Source organism: Octopus sinensis, linkage group LG25 (genome assembly GCF_006345805.1).
Source record: "Octopus sinensis linkage group LG25, ASM634580v1, whole genome shotgun sequence".
Taxonomy (NCBI): Eukaryota; Metazoa; Mollusca; class Cephalopoda; order Octopoda; family Octopodidae; genus Octopus; species Octopus sinensis.
The window spans coordinates 15,881,624-15,909,123 of record NC_043021.1 but is presented as its reverse complement, the minus strand read 5'-3'; the positions used below and the strand labels follow the sequence as shown (position 1 = coordinate 15,909,123).

Genomic DNA, 27,500 nt, shown 5'->3' with positions numbered 1-27,500 from the left:
CACTGGTACTTATTTATTGATTCCGAAAGGATAAAAGGCAAAGTTGACCTCGGTGGAATTTGAACTCAGAATGTGGTGGTGGGTGAAATACTGCTAAGCATTTTGTCCAGCATGCTAACGATTCTGTTAGCTCACTACCTTAAACAATAATAATCATCATCATCCTTCCTATTATAGGCACAATGCCTGAAAGAGGGGATAAGTCAATTACATCAATCCCAGTACTCAATTGTTTTATCGACCCCGAAAGGATGAAGGGCAAAGTTGACCTCGGTGGCATCTGAACTCAGTACATAAAGATGGAAGAAATACTACAAAGCATTTTGCCTGGGGTACCAACATTTCTGCCAGCTGGCCACTTTAATAATAATGATTTCAAATTTTTGCCACAAGGGTAGTTTGGAGGAGGGGGTTAAGTTTATTACATCGACCCCCGTGTGTAACTGGTACTTATTTAATCGAATCTGAAAGGATGATAGGCAAAGTCGACCTCAGCGGAATTTGAACTCAGAATGCAAAGATGGACAAAATACTGCTAACCATTTCGCCCAGCGTGCTAATGATTCCGCCAGCTCACTGCCTTAATAATAATAATTCTTTCTACTATAGACAAAGGGCCCAAAATTTTGTGGTTGGGGTTACTGACCTCAGTGCTCAACAGGTGCTTATTTACTGACCCCCAAAAGAACAAATATCAACCTTGGCAGAATTTGAATTCAGAACATAAATAACCAGAAGAAACACAGCTAAACATTTTGTGCAATGATGTAATGATTCTGCTAGCTCATTGCTTTAATAATAACGGTTTCGTATTCTGGCACATGGCCAGAAATTTTAGGAGAGGCAGTATGTTGATTGCACTGACTCCAGTGCACAGCTGAGACCTTGTTTTATCAACCCTGAAAGGGATAAAAGCAAAATCAACCTAATACACACGAAGGTCTCTGGTTGTTCCAGAAGGTCAACCTTACTTATATGCTACAATAATGTTGGGTTGTGTCAAACATTTTTAGCACCAGTGTCCTTTGGTGTAATGTATGTTTCAGGTTTTAAGACTTTTTCAGGAGAGAAACTTGTAGTGACGCCAGGTTTTAGATGCCATTTTGGGATGTCCATCTGTGCATGTGCAATGTTTGGTGTCTTGCGGTAGGCCGGCGGAAGTGCCCTGATGCACATGTGCAGTAATCAGGAGCAGTTAACCTTTCCTGCTATTCCAAGCCTCTTGGCGGTCGATGAGTTAAGACGTGTGCCATCAAGGCTCCGAGCGAAGGGGTGAACCAAACTCTGCGGGCGATGAAGACTTGTTTTAACCATGGTGATTTAATCCAACTCTGCTGCCTTCCTAACCCAGGCGTTCATGCTACTGATGACCAGCGATGAAGTATCTCCTTCTGTGAAATAATAAACTATTAGGCGCAGGAGTGGCTGTGTGGTAAGTAGCTTGTCTACCAACCACATGGTTCCGGGTTCAGTCCCACTGCGTGGCACCTTGGGCAAGTGTCTTCTACTATAGCCTCGGGCCAATCAAAGCCTTGTGAGTGGATTTGGTAGACGGAAACTGAAAGAAGCCCGTCGTATATATGTATATATATATATATATATATATATATATTATATATATATATGTGTGTGTGTGTTTGTGTGTCTGTGTTTGACCCCTAGCATTGCTTGACAACCGATGCTGGTGTGTTTATGTCCCCGTTACTTAGCGGTTCGGCAAAAGAGACTGATAGAATAAGTACTGGGCTTACAAAAGAATAAGTCCCAGGGTCGAGTTGCTCGATTAAAGGCGGTGCTCCAGCATGGCCGCAGTCGAATGACTGAAACAAGTAAAAGAGTATTATTGTTATTTGTTCAGCCATTCGTGTTCCTGCCGATTTATTCCTTTCTACAACATTGTGGGGAAATGTGTGAAGCACCCTACAAGTGCAGATATCACACAGAGATAGATAACAAAAACTTATTAATTTCAAAGAAGCACAAAATCCTAATCTTCCGGAAAGTAGGATCCTGACTTCAATGCACTTTCTGAAATCCCCATAGAAGTCCTCCAAAGTGTCCAGGATTCTTCATCTTCTCCTTCAGCCCCAAAAGTCACGGGGAGCAAAGTCTAGGGACTAGAGAGGGTAAGGGACAATTTTGATACCCATCTCTATCAAGTACTTGGTTATTATTCCTGACTTCAGGAAACATTTTTTCATGCTGAGAGTTGCTGAAGCGTGGAACAAACTGCCGGCATCGGTTGTTAGTTGTCGGAGCACTGCATCCTTCAAGACTTCCATGCTTCCTGAGATTCGCCAACACTACACTTGATTTTCTCCCCTCCATACACACACAAGCATGTTCACTTTCCAGACATTTCTACATTACTGCATGTACTTTATATGCACTTTCTGACAAGTTGTGGTGCACCTGAGCACTGTATACAATAATTTCATTATTATTATTATTATTAGTATGGAAATGTGGACAAGTACATTATCTTGGTCTCGGTACACTGGCCTTTTGCAATGAAATAGCTTTTTGAATTCCTTCAAAACTTTCACAAAGTACTCTTTGTTGACTTTCTGGCCAGAGAAGCCAGTCAATGTAGATGATGATCCTGCTGTCAAAAAATGAGCTCATCACGAGCTTCCTCGTGGCCTTGCTTTGCTTAGCCTCTTGTGCCAGTGAAAAACAGATGCTTCGCTTATACAAATTAATCCACAAGCAGCCTGGAACATTTCATAAGTTTCTTTAGCATTTAACACAAAATTCTATTGCATAAACCTATGTTTAAACTACTGTTACAGTCATCTTTAACCTAGAATCATAAAAGTTGGCAGGTCAGCTTATTAGATGTATATGAATGATATACTAAAGTTGCAATAATCTCGGACAGTTATAACTGCCTCTCCTAAAAAAGTCTTAAAACTTCTGGAATGTATCTCTTATGATTGAAGAATATACCTGACACTTTTTTCTTAATTTATTTAGGCAATCTTTCGTCTCTAGTAGACCTTTCCGTCGATTTCCGTAAAAATTTTTTTTTTTTAACATATGGGCTTGCGGGAACTTTTGAAGTAATGAGTGCGAAAGAGACTAAGAGAAAGCGATTGTATGACAAGGGAAATTCTTTTGAAGTTACCGTGCATGGGAAGCATTGATGTACATGTGTGTGTGTTTGATGGGATGTGGGAGACAGACAGTATGTTGTGTAAGTGAAGTGCTTCTGTTAGTGTGTGTGAAGAGACAGAGAGAGTAATGTGTGAAAGAGAGATTTATGTACTGTTTACCTATGTAAATTGTATTCTTTTTCAATAAAAACTTGTCGTGGGTGAACAAGAAGACTCATAATAAAGGGACACCAGATATGACCATGTCATTTGTTTCTTTACTTTCTTATTCTCGACACAACATATCTAAGACCAGAATATCCAACGTGTCTGTTTTTTGTCTTTTTTAAGGCGGTTGGATAGATTTGACAGGTATTTGGATGTTAGTTCTACCAGGTCGAGCTTTCTCAAAGGATATAAACGACAACATAATGAAGCCTCACACCCGATATTAGAAATCAAATATTTCAAAAATACTGTAAGCTCGAGGCTATAATTTCGACAATATTGTGGTTGTACAATTAACTATGCCGAGGGCGGCCGATTTGAAAAGCCGGACTCATAAATTGGGCTATAAAGGTAGATAACTCTAAACAAACTAAATCCCTTTGCCAACGTGTTCAATGTAAATACATCTGTAACATATACATCTGGTTGTTTATTTATAAATATTGAATTTTTTTAAATGCATTTATTTGTAATACTACAAATAAACCTCCATTTGTCTTATTACTATTCGGATACAAGTATATTGCTAATAAACATGCGTACACAGACGTTATTTTAAACTGAGTTAACCAGAAAGATTGCCGAAATTCCTATTGTCTTCCGCAGACACCATGCCATCAATGGAAGTAATAAAACGATTTTGGTGCAATGTTTTGCAGCACTTGTTTCAGCAACCCCAGCAGAGGTTTTGCCTTTTATATTTGTGCATACAGCATATACATGCAAGCACCATAGACGGCTTCTTCTGTATCCCAACTATAACACGAGTCAAAACTTTTTCGCTCCAGTAGAGCCTCACTCGAGCAGATCTATGAGCGAAGGCATTCCAGCCGTAACTATTCTACCGTTTTGTTTATCAGGAACTAAATTCTGTGAGATGCATACGTCCTTATTCAAGGCGGTAGAATGTGATTTGGAGGGATCATTTAGCTGCTACCTCTAGCACGCCTATTAACCCACATAAACACTCATCATTCGTCGATTAGTCCTGTGCGAATCTTGATCGAACAGATCAAAAATCAAAAGCGTTCCTTTAATGACCACCCCATCTTTTTGGAAATACCTAGAACTAAGGTTATTTTTCTAGACAGTAACATGTTATTTTTTATTTGGCTGCTCTTTTTAGCAGGTGACCACGTAGAGGCTCCCTCTTTGGTAACATAAACTTAATGATGGAAATTATAAAGGACGGGTCATCCTGTATTTTTTAACACGAATTAAATTTTTCTTCAGCGAACGAGCATTGTGTATCGAATCAAACAAACAAAATATTTGAAATGCATATTTATAATTTTATCAGTTCGTTACGAAGAGACTGTGAATTATGTTCAATGCTTATCAGGGTTGTGCAATATTCCTTGTTCACGATAACAAACTAAAATTGATGGTAGGGAACGGACACAAACAGCAAATATATAAACCGTGTAGTAATATAGATTGATGAGTGAAAGAGATTAAATGCCTTTAAGATAGATATCTACTTTTGTTGGGTTGACAATTCAAAGTTCAAATGTAACTTAATTAAATGAATTTGTCGAATAAATGCAAAATAAACGGGGGTGGAAGAAGATTTATGTGGAATACTAGATAATATACAGTTTTGTTTGAAGCCGGCTAAACCCTTTTATTTCGCAATAAAATTGGTGTTGTGGAAAAAATATAAAAGAAACTGAATTATTAACAATAAAAATACAATCAAGAAACAGATTGTCCGCTGAGAAATACCCGATCTATTTAAAAAAAATTTTTTATTCCCACGAAGACAATGAAATTGAAAAGAGTGAAACTGATGAGAAAAAAATTAACGGAAAAGAGAAAAGCCACGAGTTATAAACCCACAACACGGCATCGAGGGAGAATTTGGCAGAAACATTGCCCCCCCGCCACGTCTTACCTGAAGTCTCTTCTATTTCTTTTTCTCTTTCCTCTTTACTTTTCTTTGCAACGAAAAAGAAAAAGACGACCATCATAACTATGGTCGCAAGGACCATAGTTAAAGCTACTATCGGGACTGGAGCTTCTTCTTCGTTCATGTTTTCGAAAAACTTGAAGTTGGTTCCCAAAATTTCGAAGATTGAATGAAAAATAGAAATGGCAACACGAAACGCAATGACTGACACGCATGCAAAAATTAAAGTGTGAAATGAGTAAATCTAAAAATAGGATTGCTAAAACCGAAACAGAAAGTATTATATATATATATATAATATATATATATATGTATGTATAAATACGTTTATATATTTGTTGTGCAAGATTTTTTAACGTATAAATAGTTAAAATATTTCTTTTAGGACATGTTCTCAGATAACATGTCTATGCCACGTTTACCTATCCTCGTTGAAGTAGTTTCACTTCACGTTCGCCTTTTAATGACGTTTATGAAATATATGAACGTTAGCATCCAAAGTAGGGGCTTTAAGGTGGTTACCCAGTTTGCTAGAAATAGCAACCCCCCATTGCATTTCCAAAATCGATCCCTTCAGTCTTAAAATGGGGTTGGCATTGGATCGTGAATATACAAAGAGGCGTGATGGTCACGCTTAGAACTCTTTTTAATTTTGTTGTACAATCAAGCTTGCTCATAAACTCCATGAACGTCACAACTTCTCACTTCTTCTAAAATTTAAACCGGTGAATTTAATCAAAGGTAACTAATACTGTACTTCATTGCGTAATATTACCATTAGGAGCGAAGAAATATTAGTACTAAGCTCCCTGCCCCCATAGGTCGAATCAGCGTTACGGTTTCGAATCACGGTTGGAACAATTTTCCTTCAATAACCTTTCTGGAATTCTTTGAAAGCAATTAACGTACGAACTTCAACCATTTCTCGCTAGAAAAAAAAACCCTCTCAGTTTTATTGTTAAGCTTATTAAAAAGAAAAAACACTTATTATAATTTTGAAAATTGGCGGCAGCTTCAAATGCAGATATAACCGGCAAACTATTTTCCATTGAAAATTGGAACAGTTTTGCTTCACGCTAAGACATTTATAGGCGATCTTTGACTTTAGGGTACCTGCTCTTCTTTGCTAAACATTGCGGGTAGTATCAGTTTCTTCTTCCTCTTCTTAGTGTTGCTGCAGAATTAGTTCTTGTTTATATTCTTGTGTTATTTCATTTTCATTATACAATTAATTATTTGGCGAAGTTTCGCATGTCGTAGCTCAGATTTCCGTCGATTTCCGTAAAAAAACTTTTATTTTTTTACATAAGTAATGAGAGCGAAAGAGACTAAGAGGAAGCAATTTTATGACGAGGGAAGTTTGTCTTTGAAGTTACCGTCTAGGGGAAGCATTGATGTACATGTGTGTGTGTTTGATGGGGTGTGGGAGACAGTATGTTGTGTAAGTGAAGTGCTTCTGTTAGTGTGTGCGAAGAGACAGAGAGAGTAATGTGTGAAAGAGAGAGATAACTGATTTTTTACTCGTGTATGTGTATATGCATGTATGTGTGTGTGTGTATGTATCTATGTATGTGTGTGTGTGTAAGTATGTTGTGTGTATGTATGTATGTATGGCCGATTTATCGTAATTTTTTACTCGGTGTATGTGTATATGTATGTCTGCATGTATGTGTGTGTGTGTATGTATCTGTGTATGTGTGTGTGTGTATGTATGTATGTGTGTATGTATGTATGGTCGATTCAGTGTAATTTTTTACTCGGTGTATGTGTATATGTATGTCTGCATGTATGTGTGTGTGTGTGTATGTATCTATGTGTGTGTAAGTATGTGTGTGTGTATGTATGTATGTATGTATGTGGTGTGTGTATGTATCTATGTATGTGTGTGTGTGTATGTATGTATGTATGGCCGATTCATCGTATTTTTTACTCGGTGTATGTGTATATGTATGTCTGTCTCTTCGCACACTAACAGAAGCACTTCACTTACACAACATACTGTCTGTCTCCCACACCCCATCAAACACACACAGGCCGACTTCAAAGTGAAACCTTCTCGTCGTAAAATCGCTTCCTCTTAGTCTCTTTCGCTCTCATTACTTATGTAAAAAAATAAAAGTTTTTTACGGAAATCGACGGAAATCTGTGCTACTACAACCGAAACTATGCCAATTATTTATTATTTACTAGCAGTATCGCCCGGCCAAAAGATAGCAAAAAAAATGCATTAAAAATGAAAAAAAAAATGATAGTAATTTTTTTAAAAAATCGTTTACCCATCGTAGACATTTTTAGAGAGTTACTTCCCTTATATAATAGCGAAAAATGCATTAAAATGGAAAAAAATTATGGTAATTTTTTTTTTAAACCGTAGACTCATCGTAGACGCGCGCTAATACCCAGAAGGGCTCGATATGAATCACGACTATAAGATACCCGGTTTTGGTTAAACTGCACCGCAAAATGTGGGAGTAGTTAGGAATCTAAATCGTAGGAGACAGACACACAACCTCACTTTTATATATAAAGATTTTTTTACATATTTTATTCTTTTAGTCTTTGCATTTTTCTTTAATGTGCAAAGGCGTGCATGTACTATATCGATTAGAATTTATTCAGTTGTTGTTTAAGACCGAGGAAAGTAAGAAGCTAAATTGTGAGGTAAAAAAATATAAAAAACTATTCATTTAAGGAATAATATGAAATAATTATCATTTTTATCATGGGCATTATCTCGAAAATTTAACCAGAGAGATAAATAAGTAGATCGAGACCAGTGACTCGTAAAAGGCCCCGGAAAAACTTCTACCCCCCCCCCCATTTTCGCTCGCCCAAATTTGTTTATTTTTGTAATTTTTTTTGCCAAAGTCCTCGTTTTCGGATACGGAGGTTCCAGAAAATTGCCAAAAATCGGCATTGCGAAATTTCCCCCCCTCCTCTTCCACCAACTTCATTTTTGACTATTTCTCCAACACTAACCCTAAAACCCTAACTCTAAAAACCCTAACACCCTAACTCTAACCCTAAAACCGTAACTGTAAGTACAGAAATGTTATGAAATTTATGTCCAAATTATAATCTCAGTATTTTTCTGCATATTTTGAAAAAAAAATTGTGATAAAAGTTAAAAATGAAGGAAATGGGGTTGGGGGTTGGGGGTTTTAATTTAGAAAGGTCAATTTTTACCAATTTTTTTGCAGATTTGTATTCCCGAAAAGGGGGGTTTGTGTCAAAAAAAATTTTAAAGGGTGGTTTTGGGGGTGGGGACGGGCAGAAATCTTGCCACGGCTCCCTTGCCAGGGATGCATAAAAGGCTGTTGTGTCTGTGATATGTAAAAAGGCACTTGTGCCAGGGGCATGTAAAAATTAGCCAGTACTGTAAAGTGGTTGGCATTTGGAAGGGCATCCAGCCATAGAAACCATGCCAAAATGAACGACTGGAGCCTGGTGCAGCTTACCAGCTCCAGTCAAACAGTCTAACCCATGCCAGCATGGAAAATGGACATTAAATTATGATGATGATGTATGTATGAACATATCTTGAATAATAATAATAATGAAATCATTGTATACAGTGCTCAGGTGCACCACAACTTGTCAAAAGTGCATATAAAGCATATGCAGTAATGTACAAATGTCTGGGAGGTGAACAGTGTATGAGTCAGATACATGCTTGTGTGTGTATGGAGGAGAGAAAATCAGCTGTAGTGTTGGCGAATCTCAGGAAGCATGGAGGTTTTGGAGGATGCAGTGCGCTGACAACTAACAACTGATGCCGGCAGTTTGTTCCATGCTTCAGCAACTCTTAGCGTGAAGAAATTTTTCCGAAAGTCATGGGAGCTGTGCCGTTTTCTTACTTTGTAAATATGTCCACGTGTGGAGTTTGAAAAGGTGCTCAGAGTTATTGTTAGTAAGATGGTTAATAATTTTATGGGTGTCTGCCAAGTCAGCTGCCAGACGTCGGTGTTTCAATGTATCCATGCCCAGGGAAGTAAGGCGTTCAGAATATGGCAAATGCCTGCGTCTTGAGAAAGCATCTTGTGTAGTGTTAAAAAATGCAGAAATATATTAACAGATGGATATTTGGCAGTGGTGTTGATGGTGGCATTGCTACATATGCATGGCTGCTTAACCCTTTAGCATTCAGATTTTTCTGTCAAATGTCATCATCATCATCAACATCATTTAGCGTCCGCTTTCCATGCTAGCATGGGTTGGACGGTTCAATTGGGGTCTGGGAGGCCAGAAGGCTGCACCAGGCCCAGTCTGATCTGGCAATGTTTCTACGGCTGGATGCCTTTCCTAATGCCAACCACTCCGTGAGTGTAGTGGGTGCTTTTTACGTGCCACCGGCACAGGTGCCAGACGGGGCTGGCAAACGGCCATGGTCGGATGGTACTTTTTACGTGCCACCGGCACAGGAGCCAGGCATGGCTGGCAATGGCCACGGTACTTGTAATAGTATTATTCAATCACTGCCCCAAGGAGGCAGTGACAAGTGTCTGAGACCTTTGGCGAGATACTATGCTTGAGAAAACTTGTCAGGATCATAGTCATGGCCAATGCTGGTGTCACATAACTGGTGACTGTGCCAGTGGTACGTAAAAGACACCCACTACACTCTTGGAAAGGTTGACATATATATATAGAGAGCAATAAGAAAATGGAGGGGATCAATAGTTAGTATTCATCAACTTTTAGACATTATATTATGTCAATTTATTTATTTATTTTCCCAATTTCTATTCCTGTATGTTATATATTTTAATAATTACTGATATCTTTATATATTATATATGTAAAGCATAATATGTTATACATGTATGTATATTGTTGTAATTGTCATTTTAGTAAATAAATTGACATAATATAATGTCTAAAAGTTGATGAACCACCTATTGATCCCCTCCATTTTCTTATTGCTATATAAATTAATGGTAAAATATTTCTTTACCTTCACCCATTTAATACAATAAGTTAATTGCAATGCAATAGAAAACACTTGTGTATTAATAATTGGGTATTCTACCAACAGTATATTGGATAGATATTATCCCTTAGTGGGTTGGAATCACAACCTCTAACTTTCTTGGAATTATATATATATATATATATATATATATATATATATATATAATACAAAATAAGAAAATGGAGAAATACATCGAAATCAAATATCAATTACCAGATAATACTCAATCACATACTTTATTAAACCACTACATAAGAAACTATAAGGTTAAACATAATAATGCAGGGTAAAACAGTGTACATGAAGGAGTGTACATAGAATAGTAATGTTATACAATAAGTAGAATACGTATAATAGAACATAAATATAAGTACACATAAATATAAATATAGACTATATCTTACAGCTGTTTCGGCCATGTAGATAAGCATGTCTCATTTAACTCATATTAGCCATTTATGGTAGGTCAATATGTAGTTATAAATGAAACATTTACAAAAACATCCTAAGGCCTCTTCGGAGATTACAAATTAGATTACATACATACTTATATAGGTGTGGGTACATACCCATAATAAAACATATACATATACATATGAGTGCATATACTCATACTCATATACATATAAATATAAATATACATAATGATATAAATAATAAAAAAAAATTAATAAACATACATTCAATGTTACAGTTTTTCAACTTAATGTTGTGATAATTACAATGTAGAAAAACATACACATATTAATATCTAAATGCAGATATAGAGAGTCAAGGTTACTGTCTATTAGTTCTTATTAATTTACAAAATGTCATTAATGCTAGCATCATTATCATTGTCGTTACCACTAATGCTACCAATATCATCATTCATATTATTATTAATAACGCTAATACTAGAGAAACAATCCATAAATTCATTATTAACAATAAAGTCACAACCCCTATCTCAATTTGTATATATATATAATATATCTTTTATAATTTACTTGTTCTAGTCATTAGACTGTGGCCATGCTGGGGCACTGCCTTGAAGAATTTTAGTCAAACAAATCAACTCCAGTACTTATTTTTTTTTAAAGCCTGGTACTTATAAGTATATTATATTGTATATAGTATATAATATTGTGTACAGTATTGTAGGGTATATAATGTATAAAGTATTGCATATAGTATTGTATGTAACACTGTATATTGTATGATATATAATATTATACATAGTGTTATATATTGTATGGTGTAATATTGTATATAGTATTGTAGTGTGTATAATATAGTGTATATTGTAGGGTATATAATATTGTATAAAGTATTGTATGTAACATTGTATATTGTATATTATATAATATTGTACATAGTGTTATATATTGTATGGTGTAATACTGTGTATAGTATTGTATATATTGCTGTATATAGTATCGTCTGTAGTATTGTATCTTTCAGTAGAAGAGTGTTTACTCGAAAACATTAAAGACAGTTTCTTCTTTTTACCTCATTTTCTGAGCATTCAAACTAATACCAATTCTGTTTTTATTTTTCACCTCATTTTCCTGTTGCGCTATACATACATATAGCTAGCTATATGTACACACACACACACACATATATACAGGTACACACATTCATACACATGTATATCATGGTGCAGTCTTCTGACTTGCTATTTCCTGTTGAACCGTCCAACTCATGCCGGCATGGTAAACGGGAGTTAAATAATAATAATAATAATAATAATAATGATGATGATGATGATGATGATACACACATACATATCCAGATATTTATACAACGTACATAAAAAAAATCGGATCTTTTCGGTTTGAACGGCAGTTTTTAACATAATTTCTAGGTAACTAAAAAATTTTAAACTTCGTATACTGGTAGAATGTATTTATAAAACATCTTTTCTTCTTCGTTTTATTGAGAAAATTCTATAGTTTGTAAGATATTTCTTCAATTTCTGAAATTTCAACCAATCAGTGACGTCTATTGAGGTAAAAAAAAAACATTCTGTGCCGTATGAATATGTCCCTCGTTTAAGAAACAGATTGAGTTTATTTACATTTGTGAAGAAAACAAGATACCCTTCCTCCCATCCCTAACTCTAACCCTAAAACAGATTGAAATGCAATAGATCGATACTAGGGTCATAATTATGGGTGACAATTTCATATGACACCGCTAGAAAAAAAAACTGCCGTTCAACCGAAAAGATCCAAAAAATCTGTTCATTTATTAAAAACATAAATTAATCTATAATATTTATTAAGCTATTCTGCAAGCGTTGAAAAACTTCTTGTTCACTTGAAGCCTCCAAGTTAAAAGTGGTCTGCTCGTTCATGTGTCTTGACAATTACCACCTTCTTCCCGAGATCTCTGTAACGCAGCTGAGTTCCATGTGGCCGGAATATTGTTTTGAAAGGTTTTAACTAAAGAAACACTGCCCGACGGATATCTGCCGAAAGATCGTTCGATGTACTTCGACAAAACATAATAGCTAACGTAAGTAACCCCTTTTTTTCTGTTTTAATGTTTACTTAATTATTTAATGACTGGTAACTTCGATGTTTACACGACGAGATGCTCCGTTTGATCTTTGCGGTGTTTATGTTACCCATAATAAATAAGGGGGGAATATATATAAATATATATAGCTGTGGGGATTAAACGATTAAAAATCTGGTTTATCATTTAATTCTGTTACAAATCGACATTTAAATATATGAATTACAGTATAAGTTCTCTGTCAGAAGTAGTTCGAAGAAGTCAGTGAAGTGGAAAAATTTAAAAATCTAGCAATTAACACGAAGGTATCGATTTCTTTCAATGTCCAATCTTTCCACGAGGAAAGGGCGTTGTAATTAATTAGTTAATTAACAAATACTCTGATAGTAATTAGCTATTACTGTATAACTGTTAAGATTTCATGAGCTGTTGGAAGCTAAAGTATCGAACCCAGGTGCCCCATAACTTCCCTAATCCCGGCTTTTGACCTTTCCAACCGTTTCCACTGATTTCTCTTGATCGATGCCAGACATCGAGGGGAAAGAAACCTCTCTGCGCTCGTTCGATCTGCTAGAAGTAACAGTCAGATATCTCTCAAATCACAGAAGGTCGACACACTTGAAAAACACCATATCTGCCTGAAATGGGTGGATTTTCAGAGCTGACCTTATAGCTAAGCAACAGCTTCTTGTGGTGATAAGCTTACTTTCATATCTGTAATTTGCAATAAAAGATATTTTCATAACAAGGAAATCTATACAGGAAACATCTGTGATGTATTATTATTTTTTTTACATTGTTTAATGTTTGCGATGATTAAAACTCATTGCTAATTTCAAACCACTTATATAACATAATTAAACTGGAAAATTGTGTCGAAGTGTTGCGTTTTAAAGAGATTAACATTCCAGATATAATTATTGCTTCTAAAAAATGTTTGTCTTTGTCTCTCAGACGATTTTGTTTCCCAGCCTTTTTTTTTTTGTTCATAAACCCATGCTGCTATAAATTATAATAGCTTTTAAATACCATTCTTCATTGAATCTATTCTGCGTGTATTTTGCGGTTCGATCAATATAATCAAAATTAATTATTTCCAGTATCTCCAAGGTTTGTTGGACCAGTGGCATCATCATCACAATAGCTATTAATGTTGATTATTCGTCTCTCCCAGATCAATTCTGGTGAAGTAGCGTCTTTTTTAATGTTCTTTTTTTTTTTGTAATGTTAATGAAGATATCTATTCTAGGCTATGATGCGCAGCTGAGATTAAATTACTCTAAAGGCTTACTCTTTAAGTTCATATCGTTCTTATGTTACAGTGTAAAACTCCTCCACTTAATATCAACTTGTAATTCAATGAGTTGAAAGTAAATTTTAGCGATAAATCATAGCAGTTAGTTTCATTTACATTTCTTTTTGAATACAATCGAGGATAAAATCCCTACAGGCTATATATATATTTCTTTACTACCCACAAGGGGCTAAACATAGAGGGGAAAAGCAAAGGGATTAAGTCGATTACATCGACCCAGTGCGAAACTGGTACTTTATTTATCGACCCCGAGAGGATGAAAGGCATAGCCGACCTCGGCGGAATTTGAACTCAGAACGTAACGACAGACGAAGGCTATATATAAGACATTCAATCTAGGACCCTTTGAGAGTCAAATGATAGACTCTGGGTTTGTTAGTTTGTTGCTCTTATACTTTGGGGTGAGTACCTAACCAGTCTGGTAACATTGTGTACTTCTTTTTAATAGTTTAAAGAAGGAATGGCATCATTCATAATTTTTCTAGTGTTCTTTGAGACTAGTAAGTTATCTCCCTAACAAAAGGTTGTCCAAATTCTTGCAACAGAATGGACTCTGCCAAAGACATCCAAGGGTTATGTGATGGTGCTGTTGGTTTGGTCATTGTAATATTACTGGCAATTAACAGACTGTGTTCTTACACAAGAAGGATGGCTACAAGACCCGACAAGCCAAGTGAGACCATAACCCATGGTGTATAACCAGCCCACTTATGACTACCCTTCATTCATCGGACAATAAACTTTGCTTGCGAAGACCTTTTGAGGCAAGTGAAATCAAAATCGCTGACGTGGCCAACGACAGTACTGCCCGATTGGCACCCGTGCTAGTGGAACATTAAAAGTACCATCTGAGCAGAAGACACTTGCCCAAGGTGCCACGCAGTTGGACTGAACCCAGAACCATGTGGTTGGGAAGTAAGCTTCTTGCCACACCTATGTATGTACATATGCATACATACATACATACATACATACATATATATATATATATATATATATATATATATATATATAAAATGGGATTCTTTCAGTTTCCATCTACCAAATTTGCTCACAAGGCATTGGTTAGTCTAGGGCTGTAGTTGAAGATACTTGCCCAAGGTGCCATGAAGTAGACTGAACTCCTGGCCACATAGTTGAAAAGCTGGTTTCTTAGCCTCACAGCCACTCCAGTGTCTCTTATGTACATATTACATATGCATAACTAAATTTATATAATTGTACTGAAAAATATTTGTGGAACAAATTAACACTTAAAGCTTTATTATTAAATATAAGAGAATGTTCTAGTTAAATTTATGTGACTTGTGTACATTATATAATAGAGAAAAAAGCAGATAAAGTTACATAAAGTGACATGTGTGCTTGTATGTATGTTGACATTAAAATTGAAGGACAACTATTTTTGTCAAACATTGTATAGAATATATGTCATGCATTGACATGAGGAGGAAATGAGCAGATATCTTGCAGAGCAATGTTGCAAAGTTCTGTGTAAAATCTAAGGTGGCTCTACTCTAAGGTTCAAATCACCAACTTTTTATAACACTGTGTAAAACTTCTGGAACATTTTAAAAATACTTTTTGATGGCTCTTTTTACATAACTTACTTTTATGTCTGTTGCTGTTGACTGATACATACCAGCTGATGATGACTAACTTGAAAACATTTACATAAGTGTTTCTTTTATTCAAAGCTGTTCATGCCTTTTATGGATTTATAATTAGGCCCCTACCACCCACGTCTCATTTTGTACCTTGAGAGGCCACCTGAACACCTCATCCCCAATATCTATCTCTTCACAGCTCCTACTCATCATTCTCTCCTCTTCTGAATGTGAGGGGCCATGTATCTCTTCTACAAGAACCTGTTCTTCCCCTCTCCTGTTTGACCTGTTGTTCTCTAGCATAAAACTGAATTCCCTTCCATCAGGGTTCGTAGTTTTGTGAACTACATGGGGATCTCACTAGCACTGGTGGCATGAAAAAGCATCCGGTACACCAAAGCAGACACTGGGGTATGATGCAGTTCTTGGCCCTGTCAGATCTTGTCAAACCATCCAAGCCATGGGTTGGATGGTTTGACATGGTGATGAGGATGATTGTAATTCTAAATTGGAAACCTGAGTGAGGGGGGTTCAAATCTGCCAGGAAGCTGCTATGGTGATTAAGTAGATGATAGATTCAATCTACCATTTAACTGGGTACAGGCATGGATGCATCTTTAAGGAATTTACTTTGCAATTGAATGGGTCCAGGTTCAGTTATACTGTATGTCAGTGTGACTTGGGGAAGTGTCATCTACCATCCATTATTTACTTTGGACGGATAGGTACCCTCACCTTGTCTGTTGTTACCACAACGTTTTGGCTGATGTACTCTCCAGCCTTCATCAAGTCTCTTGGTGGAATTTTGAACCCAACCCTTTATTTGACTAATGGGGTACTCTGTTCTCATTCCTAAGGTATTTTTTACTGATGTTGTTATTATTTATTCAAGTCACTGCCTGGGCTACTAACCCCAACATTCCAGGTTCAATCCCACACAATGACTTGAATAAATAATAATAACAACATCAGCAAAAACTACCTTAGGAATGAGAACAGAGTACCCCATTAATCAAATAAAGGGTTGGGTCCGAAATTCCACCAAGAGACTTGATGAAGGCTCGAGAGTACATCAGCCGAAATGTGGTAACAACAAACAAGATGGGGACATTTATCCGTCCAATGTAAAATAATGTACATAATTCCTCATCTCTGAAATATAGAACAGTATTGTCTTCTACCATTTCTACCAAAGCCTTTGACTTTTACTTGTTTCACTCATTTGACTGTGGCCATGCTGAGGCACTTCCTTGAAGGGTTTTGTTTGAACAAATTGACAGCAGTACTTTTTTTTAAAGCCTGGTACTCTTTTTGCAGAACTGCTAAATTACAGGGATGTAAACAAACCAACACGGGTGAGACAAACACAAAGACACGTACATGTATACATGCTGGACTTCTTGCAGTTTCCATCCACTGAAATCCACTTACATGGCTTGGGGTCAGCCGAGGGCTATAATAGAAGACGTGTGTTTAAGTCGCCACACAGTGGGACTGAACCTGAAGCCATGTGGTTGGGAAGCTTCACATTCACCACCTGGCCCTTGGTTGGCTTTAGAAGAGTTCATTACTATTGCAAACATCTGAGCCGGTCTCATCGGTTACAATGAATAAATCAGAAGATTGAAAATGATTTTTTTTTTCCTATTATACAAATCAAAGAGATGCACTTGTTGGCTTGGCACTAATGAAATTAATGGAGCTGATGTATTCCCAATGCATTTCTATTAATAGATATAGCTATGACTCTACCACCCCAACAATATACATATCTATTATATATATATATATTATAATCATCATCATCATCATCATCATCATCATCATCATTTAGCATCCGCTTTCCATGCTAGCATGGGTTGGACGGTTCAACTGGGGTCTGGAAAACCAGAAGGCTGCACCAGGCCCAGTCAGATCTGGCAGTGTTTCTACGGCTGGATGCCCTTCCTAACGCCAACCACTCCGTGAGTGTAGTGGGTGCTTTTTACGTGCCACCCGCACAGGTGCCAGACGAGGCTGGCGAACGGCCACGCTCGGATGGTGTTTTTTATGTGCCACCGACACAGGTGCCAGACGAGGCTGGCAGACGGCCACGCTCGGATGGTGTTTTCTTATGTGTCACCAACACAGGTGCCAGACGAGGCTGGCGAACGGCCACGCTCGGATGGTGTTTGTTACATGCCCTCAGCACGGAGGCCAGTATATATATATATATATATATATATATATAATATTATATATATTATTTGTTATTTATGTATTGGTTTATGTCTATCACTGTTTGAGTTGCATAATAGTGGTTTTATCTCTAATTCATATGATATATATATATATATAAATATAGATGCAGCACGGATTTTTGTCAGTGAACAGGTCGCGGTCTTATAGTGACGAAAATATTTTGACAAATTAAACTTAAATGTTGAAGTGAATCGGGCGGCTTTTGTGTGTTTCTTAAATGGCTTATAAACACCATCCACGCTGCAATTGTTTTCGTTCCAGCACACGATCTCAGATCAAATCACTTGCTATGCAAGTGCATCTCCGTGATATATATATATATATGTGTGTGTGTGTGTCCTCTACTACTTTCCTGATATATATAATACATATATTATGCATCATACATATAATGTGTGTGTGTGTAATAGATTACATAGCTGGTGTTTCACAACCACATGGTTCCAGGTTCTATCTCACTGTTTAGTACCTTGGCCAAGTGTCTTATACAATAGCCTTGTGAGTAGATTTGGTAGGCAGAAACTGAAGGAAGGCGGTGACCTGGCAGAAACATTAGCACACCAGACGAAATGCTTAGCTGTATTTCGTCTGCCATTACATTCTGAGTTCAAATTCTGCCAATGTTGACTTTGCCTTTCATCCTTTCGGGGTCGATAAATTAAGTACCAGTTACGTACTGGAGTCGATGTAATCGACTTAATCCTTTTGTCTGTCCTTGTTTGTCTCCTCTATGTTTAGCCCCTTGTGGGCTATAAAGAAATACGAAACTGAAAGATACCTGTCATGCATGCGTCTTGTCCCTACCTTTGAAACGTGGAGTATATAAAACAGGGGACAACTGATGAAGGGAATGTTCTTTATGTTGCCTCTCTCCTTTCTCTATTTGTTTCTTTCATTGTTTAAAAAAAGTTTGTTTCTGTGTCTTTTTTATGTTCTTGTTTCTCTTTTTTGCATGTTTTTTTTTTATGTCCTGTACCCATATATGCATATATATATATATATAATAATAATAATATTAGGGAGTATATCCAAACTTACAGGGAAAAATTAGATTTAAGATTAAATCAAATTTCACAGTATAAATATAAATTAAATTAGAGATAAAACCACTATTAAATAATAGTGGTTTTATATATATATACAAATTTAATTTGTATATATATATATATATATATTTATATATATATATACACACATATATATGTAGGTATGTATATATGCATATATTTATATATATATATATATATATATATATAATGTGTGTGTATTTATGTATATATGTATTTGTATATATATATATATGTATACATCTATGAGTGTGATTCTTTGTGTTTGTTCCCCTCATTGCTTTACAGCCGATGTTGGTTTGTTTACATCCCCATGACTTAGCGGTTTGACAAAAAAGAGGCCAATTGAATAAGTAATAAGGTTTGGAAAAAAATAGGTACTAGGGTTGATTCTTTCAATTGGAACCCTTCGAGGCAGTGCTCCAACATGGCTGCAGTCTAATGACTGAAACAAGTAATAAATATATATTTATATTCATATTTCTTTACTACCCACAAGGGGCTAAACACAGGGGACAAACAAGGACAGACAAATGGATTAAGTCGATTACATCGACCCCAGTGCGTAACTGATACTTAATTTATCGACCCCGAAAGGATGAAAGGCAAAGTCGACCTCGGCGGAATTTGCCTTTCATCCTTTCGGGGTCGATAAATTAAGTATCAGTTACGCACTGGGGTCAATATAATCGACTTAATCCGTTTGTCTGTCCTTGTTTGTCCCCTTGTGGGTAGTAAAGAAATTTCATCTCTGGTACCCCACTGATAGCTATGTGTACTAACAGATAAATGTAATCCTCCAATACTACCCGATTAATAGATATGGCTGTACTTTAATTCCCCTCCTAATAGATATGTCTGCATGTCCCTTTTCTCACTTCTCTCATCTCATCCGATATCCCTGAATGATTTAACTGAGGCTGACTTTGTTTTCTCTTCTTCAGATTGGTTTGTGTTATGTTGGAAGAACTGTTACAGTATGAGGTATCTGAGTACCTACGTCTGCCAGTCTGGCTTTTGCTCCTGGCAGTCATTTCATTCACTTATCTCAGCAGATTTTGGATGAAGCAAACCAAAACCAAGGTAAAGTGAGATTCATATACATCGGTTGTCCTCAACTGGGGTTCTCTATGACTCTTGGGGGTCCATAGAAGATTTTGTGCTTAAAATCTGTGTGCAATAGATTGGCTTTGCTTCTACAACAAATCAAATATTAAAAAATTTTTTATACAATTTCTAGTAATTGTAATAGGCGCAGGAGTGGCTGTGTGGTAAGTAGCTTGCTAACCAACCACATGGTTCCGGGTTCAGTCCCACTGTGTGGCATCTTGGGCAAGTGTCATCTGCTGTAGCCCCGGGCCGACCAATACCTTGTGAGTGGATTTGGTAGACGGAAACTGAAAGAAGCCTGTCGTATATATATATATACATATATATATATATGTGTGTGTGTGTGTTTGTGTGTCTGTTTGTCCCTTAGCATTGCTTGACAACCGATGCTGGTGTGTTTATGTCCCCGTCACTTAGCGGTTTGGCAAAAGAGGCCGATAGAATAAGTACTGGGCTTACAAAGAATAAGTCCCGGAGTCGATTTGCTTGACTAAAGGCGGTGCTCCAGCATGGCCGCAGTCAAATGACTGAAACAAGTAAAAGAGAGTAATACGAGGGAGTTCTGAAAAGTTCCTGGCTTTAAGGGTATCATGAAAGACCTGGTTGGAAGCCCAACATTCCAAGATCTTTTACAGGGCTTAGAAAAACTGAAGGGCTGCTGCAATAAGTGCATGAATATGAGGGGGGGGGATATGTTGAATAAAATCATAATTGAAATGATCCTGCTGTATTTTCTTTTACCCAAAGTCAAGAACTTTTCAGCGCTCCCTTGTATATGTATTACTGTTTTACTCTTTTACTTGTTTCAGTCATTTGACTGTGGCCATGCTGGAGCACCGCCTTTAATCGAGCAACTCGACCCCGGGACTTATTCTTTTGTAAGCCCAGTACTAATTCTATCGGTCACTTTTGCCGAACCGCTAAGTAACGGGGACATAAACACACTAGCATCGGTTGTCAAGCAATGCTAGGGGGACAAACACACACACGCATATATATATATATATACATATATACGACGGGCTTCTTTCAGTTTCCATCTACCAAATCCACTCACAAGGCTTTGGTCGGCCCGAGGCTATAGTAGAAGACACTTGCCCAAGGTGCCGCGCAGTGGGACTGAAACCGGAACCATGTGGTTGGTAAACAAGCTACTTACCACACAGCCACTCCTGCACTTAAGCCATATTATATATATATACACGAGGGGTGGGGCTGAAAAGTTCCTGGCTTTAAGGTATCATGAAAGACCTGGTTGGAAGCCCAACATTCCAAGATCTTTTACAGGGCTTAGAAAAACTGAAGGGCTGCTGCAATAAGTGCATGAATATGAGAGGGGGGGATATGTTGAATAAAATCATAATTGAAATGATCCTGCTGTATTTTCTTTTACCCAAAGTCAAGAACTTTTCAGCGCTCCCTTGTATATGTATTACTGTTTTACTCTTTTACTTGTTTCAGTCATTTGACTGTGGCCATGCTGGAGCACCGCCTTTAATCGAGCAACTCGACCCCGGGACTTATTCTTTTGTAAGCCCAGTACTAATTCTATCGGTCACTTTTGCCGAACCGCTAAGTAACGGGGACATAAACACACTAGCATCGGTTGTCAAGCAATGCTAGGGGGACAAACACACACACGCATATATATATATATATACATATATACGACGGGCTTCTTTCAGTTTCCATCTACCAAATCCACTCACAAGGCTTTGGTCGGCCCGAGGCTATAGTAGAAGACACTTGCCCAAGGTGCCGCGCAGTGGGACTGAAACCGGAACCATGTGGTTGGTAAACAAGCTACTTACCACACAGCCACTCCTGCACTTAAGCCATATTATATATATATACACGAGGGGTGGGGCTGAAAAGTTCCTGGCTTTAAGGGTATCATGAAAGGCCTGGTTGGAGTTCACCAATCGTTTGAGGGTTGTTCTGGTAAATATTATCCTTGAGATAAAAATCTGGGTGGGTTCAAGTCTGGCGAATGCAGTGCCCACTCAATATTATGCTTCCTGCTGATCAGTCTCTCCTGAAATTGCTCTCACAGCCACGCTAGGGAGTCATTTGATGTATGGGGGGGGGGGTAGCCCCGTCTTGCTGGAACCACTGTTCATCTCGATCTATCCTCCCTCTGCATCAAACGATTGGTGAACAAAAGGTGGCAATCACAGCAGAAATCAGGGAAATCCCCAGAGAGGAATGTGTTTGAGTAATTGACAATTTTGCGTGACATACGCCATTTGGGGCAAATTTTAAAAAGTACATGACTTTTATGCAAAGGTAATGATCGTACACAGACCGAAATTTAAGTCCAGAAAATTTCTTGAAATTTGCTGGATATTTGTAGGATTTAATAAAATTTTTATGGGTTCTGTTTTTTTTTGGGGGGGAGGGGGTCATCCTGTATAATATAGTAGCAGAAATACTCATCGTTGACTGGGTACAGAAAGAGCCTTCAAAAATTATACCCTGATTTTATGAAAGTTACTGCTTTGATATTATTGAATGTTTTGTAGCGGAATATCCACAAGCTTTTATTGCCAGGTTTTGGCCCCAAAAATTATAATATTTTACTAATGGGTCTACTGATAGTCAGTCTCTTCAGCTCTTTCTATTTTCCTATGCTGAGATTGCTTAGGTAGTCCAAATCTAATTTTTTTCGGAGGCATTGTAGTAGGGTGAATTAATCTATAAGACAAGGGACTTAACTCATGTTAGCAAACTTACAGATTTCACCAACATGAAAATTGGTAAAAGTTATGGTTGAAAAGCTATTTTTACTGCTATCCGGGGGTGCCTAGGGAAAAATAAGTTGACAAAAGCACAGCTATGGTCGTGACCGACGTTCTCCTAAAATTGGAGTGACATGCAAGCTAATTTGTGGACGTGCATAAAGTACATCTACGTACACACACACACACACACATCCTGCCTTTTATAAATAAAGATGTTGCATCTTGGGAGGTTCATTATGCAAATAATAAAAAATACATGCACTGGTACACATGTTTATGGTGGAGGCACATGGCCTAGTGGTTAGAGCAGCGGACTCGCAGTCGAGGGATCGCAGGTTCGAATCTCAGACGCGGGCGATGTGTGTGTTTATGCGCGAAACACCTAAGCTCCACACGGCTCCGGCAGAAGGTAATGGCGAACTTCTGCTGATTCTTTCGCCACAACTTTCACTCTTTCCTCCTGCATCATGCAGCTCACCTGCGACAGACCGGCGTCCCGTCCAGGTGGGGAACCTATATGCCAAGGAAACCGGCCCTTATGAGCCAGGCATGGCTAGAGAAGGAACAAACAAAACATGTTTATGCTGTGAACTGGCAACAAAACCACTGTCGGGACTGGCTGTTTTGTTTACAAAGCACGATGCATTTAAGACATGTTGAGAAGACTGAACATGCTTTTGTATTGTCAGTGCAGCTGTTGTTTGTTTACAGTCAGCCAACACGTGTAAAAACAAAGAGAAATATGAACTCACTCACATGCACGCATACAGATAAGTAAAATCTAGGAGTGGACTGGGGCTGGAACCACCAGTCGCCTCCTTTTCTCCAAAAATGGAGAGGTATTGAGTGAGGTTGCTAGTTACTTCTCAAAGGCCCAACATAATGCTATTGGAACTGTGCAAAGACAGATCAACGTCCAATACGGTATAGAACTTAAGGCAGTGAGCTGGCAGAAACGTTAGCACGCCGGGCAAAATGCTTAGTGGTGTTTCGTCTGCCGTTATGTTGTGAGTTCAAATTCCGCCGAGGTCGACTTTGCCTTTCATCCTTTCGGGGTCGATAAATTAAGTACTAGTTACACACTGGGGTCGATGTAATCGACTAAATCCGTTTGTCTGTCCTTGTTTGTCCTCTCTGTGTTTAGCCCCTTGTGGGTAGTTAAGAAATAGGTATAGAACTGAAGTCTGTAATTGATTGGAACATTGATATTGTTGCTGTTTAACCACAGGTCAGTATCTTATTGAATAGACCTATAGTCAAAGACATTCTGGCCATGACCATCCTGTCTATTTAGGGGTACGTGAGATTAATTTCCAATATCTAGTGTGTCCTTTCTTTATTCAAGACAGTAATACATGATTTAAATGAGATTTGGCTGCTGTTTCTAGACAAACAAGCAGGTTGACTCTTTATTTTTATATTCCCAGGTTGCGGAGGTTAAAGAATCCGTGGAAAAAACCGTTTCCAAAGATTGCAAAACCGAGGTTAAAGAATGGAAGAGATCGTTACACATTCTCTATGGATCTCAAACTGGACATTCAAAGGTAATGTATTAAGCAGCTTACATTATTAAAAAGCACCAATCCGATCGTGGCCGTTTGCCAGCCTCATCTGGCACCTGTGCCGGTGGCACGTAAAAAGCACCCACTGCATTCACGGAGTGGTTGGCGTTAGGAAGGGCATCCAGCTGTAGAAACACTGCCATATCGGACTGGAGCCTGGTGCAGCCTTCTGGCTTCCCAGACCCCAGTTGGAACCGTCCAACCCATGCTAGCATGGAAAGCGGACGCTAAACGATGATGATGATGATGATGATTATTACTCAAGTTCCACCGAGGTTGACTTTGCCTTTCATCCTTTCAGGGTCGATGAAATAAGTACCAGTTACGCACTGGGGTCAATGTGATTGACTTAACCCCTCCCTCTCAAATTTCAGACTTTGTGCTTATAGTAGACAGGATTGTTGTTGTTGTTGTTGCTGTTGTTATTGTTAAAGTGGTGAGTTGACAGAATCGTTAGCACACTTAACACAATGCTTAGCGGTATTTCACCTGTCACTATGCTCTGAGTTCAAATTCTGCTGAGATCGACCCCGTCTTTCATCCATTCGGGGTTGATGTAATCGACTATCTGCTGTCCCCCAAAATTGCTGCCCTTGTGGCAAAATTTGAAACCATCTAACTTACCAGTATGGAAAGCAGACATTAAATGATGATGATATATATATGTATATATATATATATATATATATATAATGGGCTTCTTCTAGTTTCCATTTACTGTATCCACTCATAAGGCTTTGGTCAGCCTAAGGTTATAGTAGAAGACATTTTCCCATGGTGCAGTGCAATGGGATTGAACCTGGAACCATGTGGTTGGGAAGCCAACGTCTTACTATACAGCCATGCCTACTCTTTGTTTTACAATCATAACTGTTATTTTGGAAAGGTATGTAAAATTTGCATCTAGCTCAGATTTCTGTCAATATCTTTTTACTTTTCTCTTTTTTTGCGTATATATATGTATTTAATTTAAATTTTCTTAAAATACATTTTTCATGATATTATTAAGAAGTTCAATTGTTATTCTCTGTAGATTTTGGCTGAAAGCCTTGCTCAAAATGCTGAGCAGCAGGGTGTTCAAGTGGAAGTGTTGAATATCAAAGACTATGATCCTGAGGACCATATAAAACACTTTGTAAGTTTGACTGCTCTTTTCAATTTTAACCCTTTTTGTTACCGTATTTCTGTCGAAAGACTATGCCTTTGTTGCAATACGTTTTTAAAGTAACAAAGAATTTAGTAAAATAATTTTGTCATTATTAAGCTGGCGTTTAAAACAAGTAAACAAACTGACATATATATATAGAGGAAGAGAAACGACAAGAGGACACACGATAAAACACTACCGTCGCCGTCAATATGTGTGTGTGTATATATATATATATATATACACACACATACATATACATACACACACACATGCATATATACATACACATATATTATATATATATATATATATTATATATATGATTGGTTGTGTGGTAAGAAGCTTGCTTTCCCACTACATGGTTCCAGGTTCAGTCCCACTGCATGGTACCTTAGGCAAGTGTCTACTATAGCCTCGGGCCGACCAAAGCCTTGTGAGTTGATTTGTTAGACAGAAACTGAAAGAAGCCCGTTGTGTGTGTAATATATATATATATATATATATATATATTATATATATATATATATATATATACACACACATACATATACATACACACACACATGCATATATACATACACATATATTATATATATGATTGGTTGTGTGGTAAGAAGCTTGCTTTCCCAACTACATGGTTCCAGGTTCAGTCCCACTGCATGGTACCTTAGGCAAGTGTCTACTATAGCCTCGGGCCGACCAAAGCCTTGTGAGTTGATTTGTTAGACAGAAACTGAAAGAAGCCCGTTGTGTGTGTATATATATATATATAATATATATATATATATATAATATATATATATATATATAATATATATATATTAATAGTAATGGTATGACAACAAAAGAATGAATGAGACCTCGATATTATGTAAATAGAGGAATCTATCTGTGATATAATATGTGACAATTATTTGGTTGCCATAATAAAACTCTGAGTTTCAGATGTTGGGGCAGAAAACTGCTCCAGCATCTTGTCAGTTATTAGGACAATCAAAAAATGCTATGAAAATGACTGTTATTAAGACAAAAGAGCTATTAGAATGACCGTTAAATAGAGGGAAAAAACTCGAAGGGGAGAAAGTAAAAATGCTCATGGAATTTACATATCCGTGCATGTACGTACATACATGTGCACACGCACACCCACGTACATGTGCCTATATGCATAGGCGGTGAGCTGGCAGAAACGTTAGCACGCCGGGTGAAATGCGTAGCCGTATTTCGTCTGCCGCTATGTTCTGAGTTCAAATTCCACCGAGGTCGACTTTGCCTTTCATCCTTTCGGGGTCGATAAATAAAGTACCAGTTACGCACTGGGATCAATGTAATCGACTTAATCCCTTTGTCTGTCCTTGTTTGTCCCCCTCTGTGTTTAGCCCCTTGTGGGCAGTAAAGAAATATATATCCATATGCTTAAGCATATGCATATAGGCACATGTACGTAGGTGTATGTATACATGCGTGTATACGCGAATTCTATGAGTGTTTTTCCTTTTTTACTTTCTTCCCTTAGAGTTCTTTTCCTTTAGTTAATGGTAATTTCTGCTTTAATATACATTTATCTCATCATCATCATCGTTTAACGTCTGCCATGAAGGCACATGGCTCAGTGGTTAGAGTGTTGGGCTTGCAATCACGAGGTAGTGAGTTCGATTCCCAGACCGGGTTGTGTGTTGTGTTCTTGGGCAAGACACTTTATTTTCATGTTGCTCCAGTTCACTCAGTGCCAAACTGTACTGGTCTTTGCCTTTCCCTTCGATAACATCGGTGTCATGGAGACGGGAGACTGGTATGCCTGGGGACTGCTGGTCTTCCATAAACAGCTTTGCCCGGACTCATGCCTTGGAAGGTAACTTCCTAGGTGCAATCCCACGGTCATTCATGACTGAAGGAGGTTTTTATACACACACACACACAGCAGGCTTCCTGCAGTTGCTGTTTACCAGATTTTTTCACAAGCTATTGCCTACTCTGCAGCTACGGTAGTAAAAACAC

At 37.7% G+C, this 27,500-nt stretch overlaps 2 protein-coding genes across 2 annotated transcripts in view; one reads left to right on the top strand and one right to left on the bottom strand.

The window, feature by feature from the left end:
• Nucleotides 1-5,458, bottom strand: part of LOC115224326 (transducin beta-like protein 2) — a 40,011-nt gene extending 34,553 nt beyond the window's left edge. Inside the window, exon 1 of the mRNA XM_029795186.2 lies at nt 5,218-5,458. Within this exon, the coding sequence (XP_029651046.1) occupies nt 5,218-5,356 (139 nt within the window). The 5' untranslated portion in view covers nt 5,357-5,458. The remainder of the gene's footprint in view (nt 1-5,217) is intronic.
• Nucleotides 5,459-12,558: 7,100 nt separating this feature from the next.
• Nucleotides 12,559-27,500, top strand: part of LOC115224455 (S-adenosyl-L-methionine-dependent tRNA 4-demethylwyosine synthase TYW1) — a 35,516-nt gene continuing 20,574 nt past the window's right edge. Inside the window, exons 1-4 of the mRNA XM_029795359.2 lie at nt 12,559-12,706; nt 19,884-20,022; nt 24,218-24,334; nt 25,386-25,487. Of these exons, the coding sequence (XP_029651219.1) occupies nt 19,897-20,022; nt 24,218-24,334; nt 25,386-25,487 (345 nt within the window). The 5' untranslated portion in view covers nt 12,559-12,706; nt 19,884-19,896. The remainder of the gene's footprint in view (nt 12,707-19,883; nt 20,023-24,217; nt 24,335-25,385; nt 25,488-27,500) is intronic.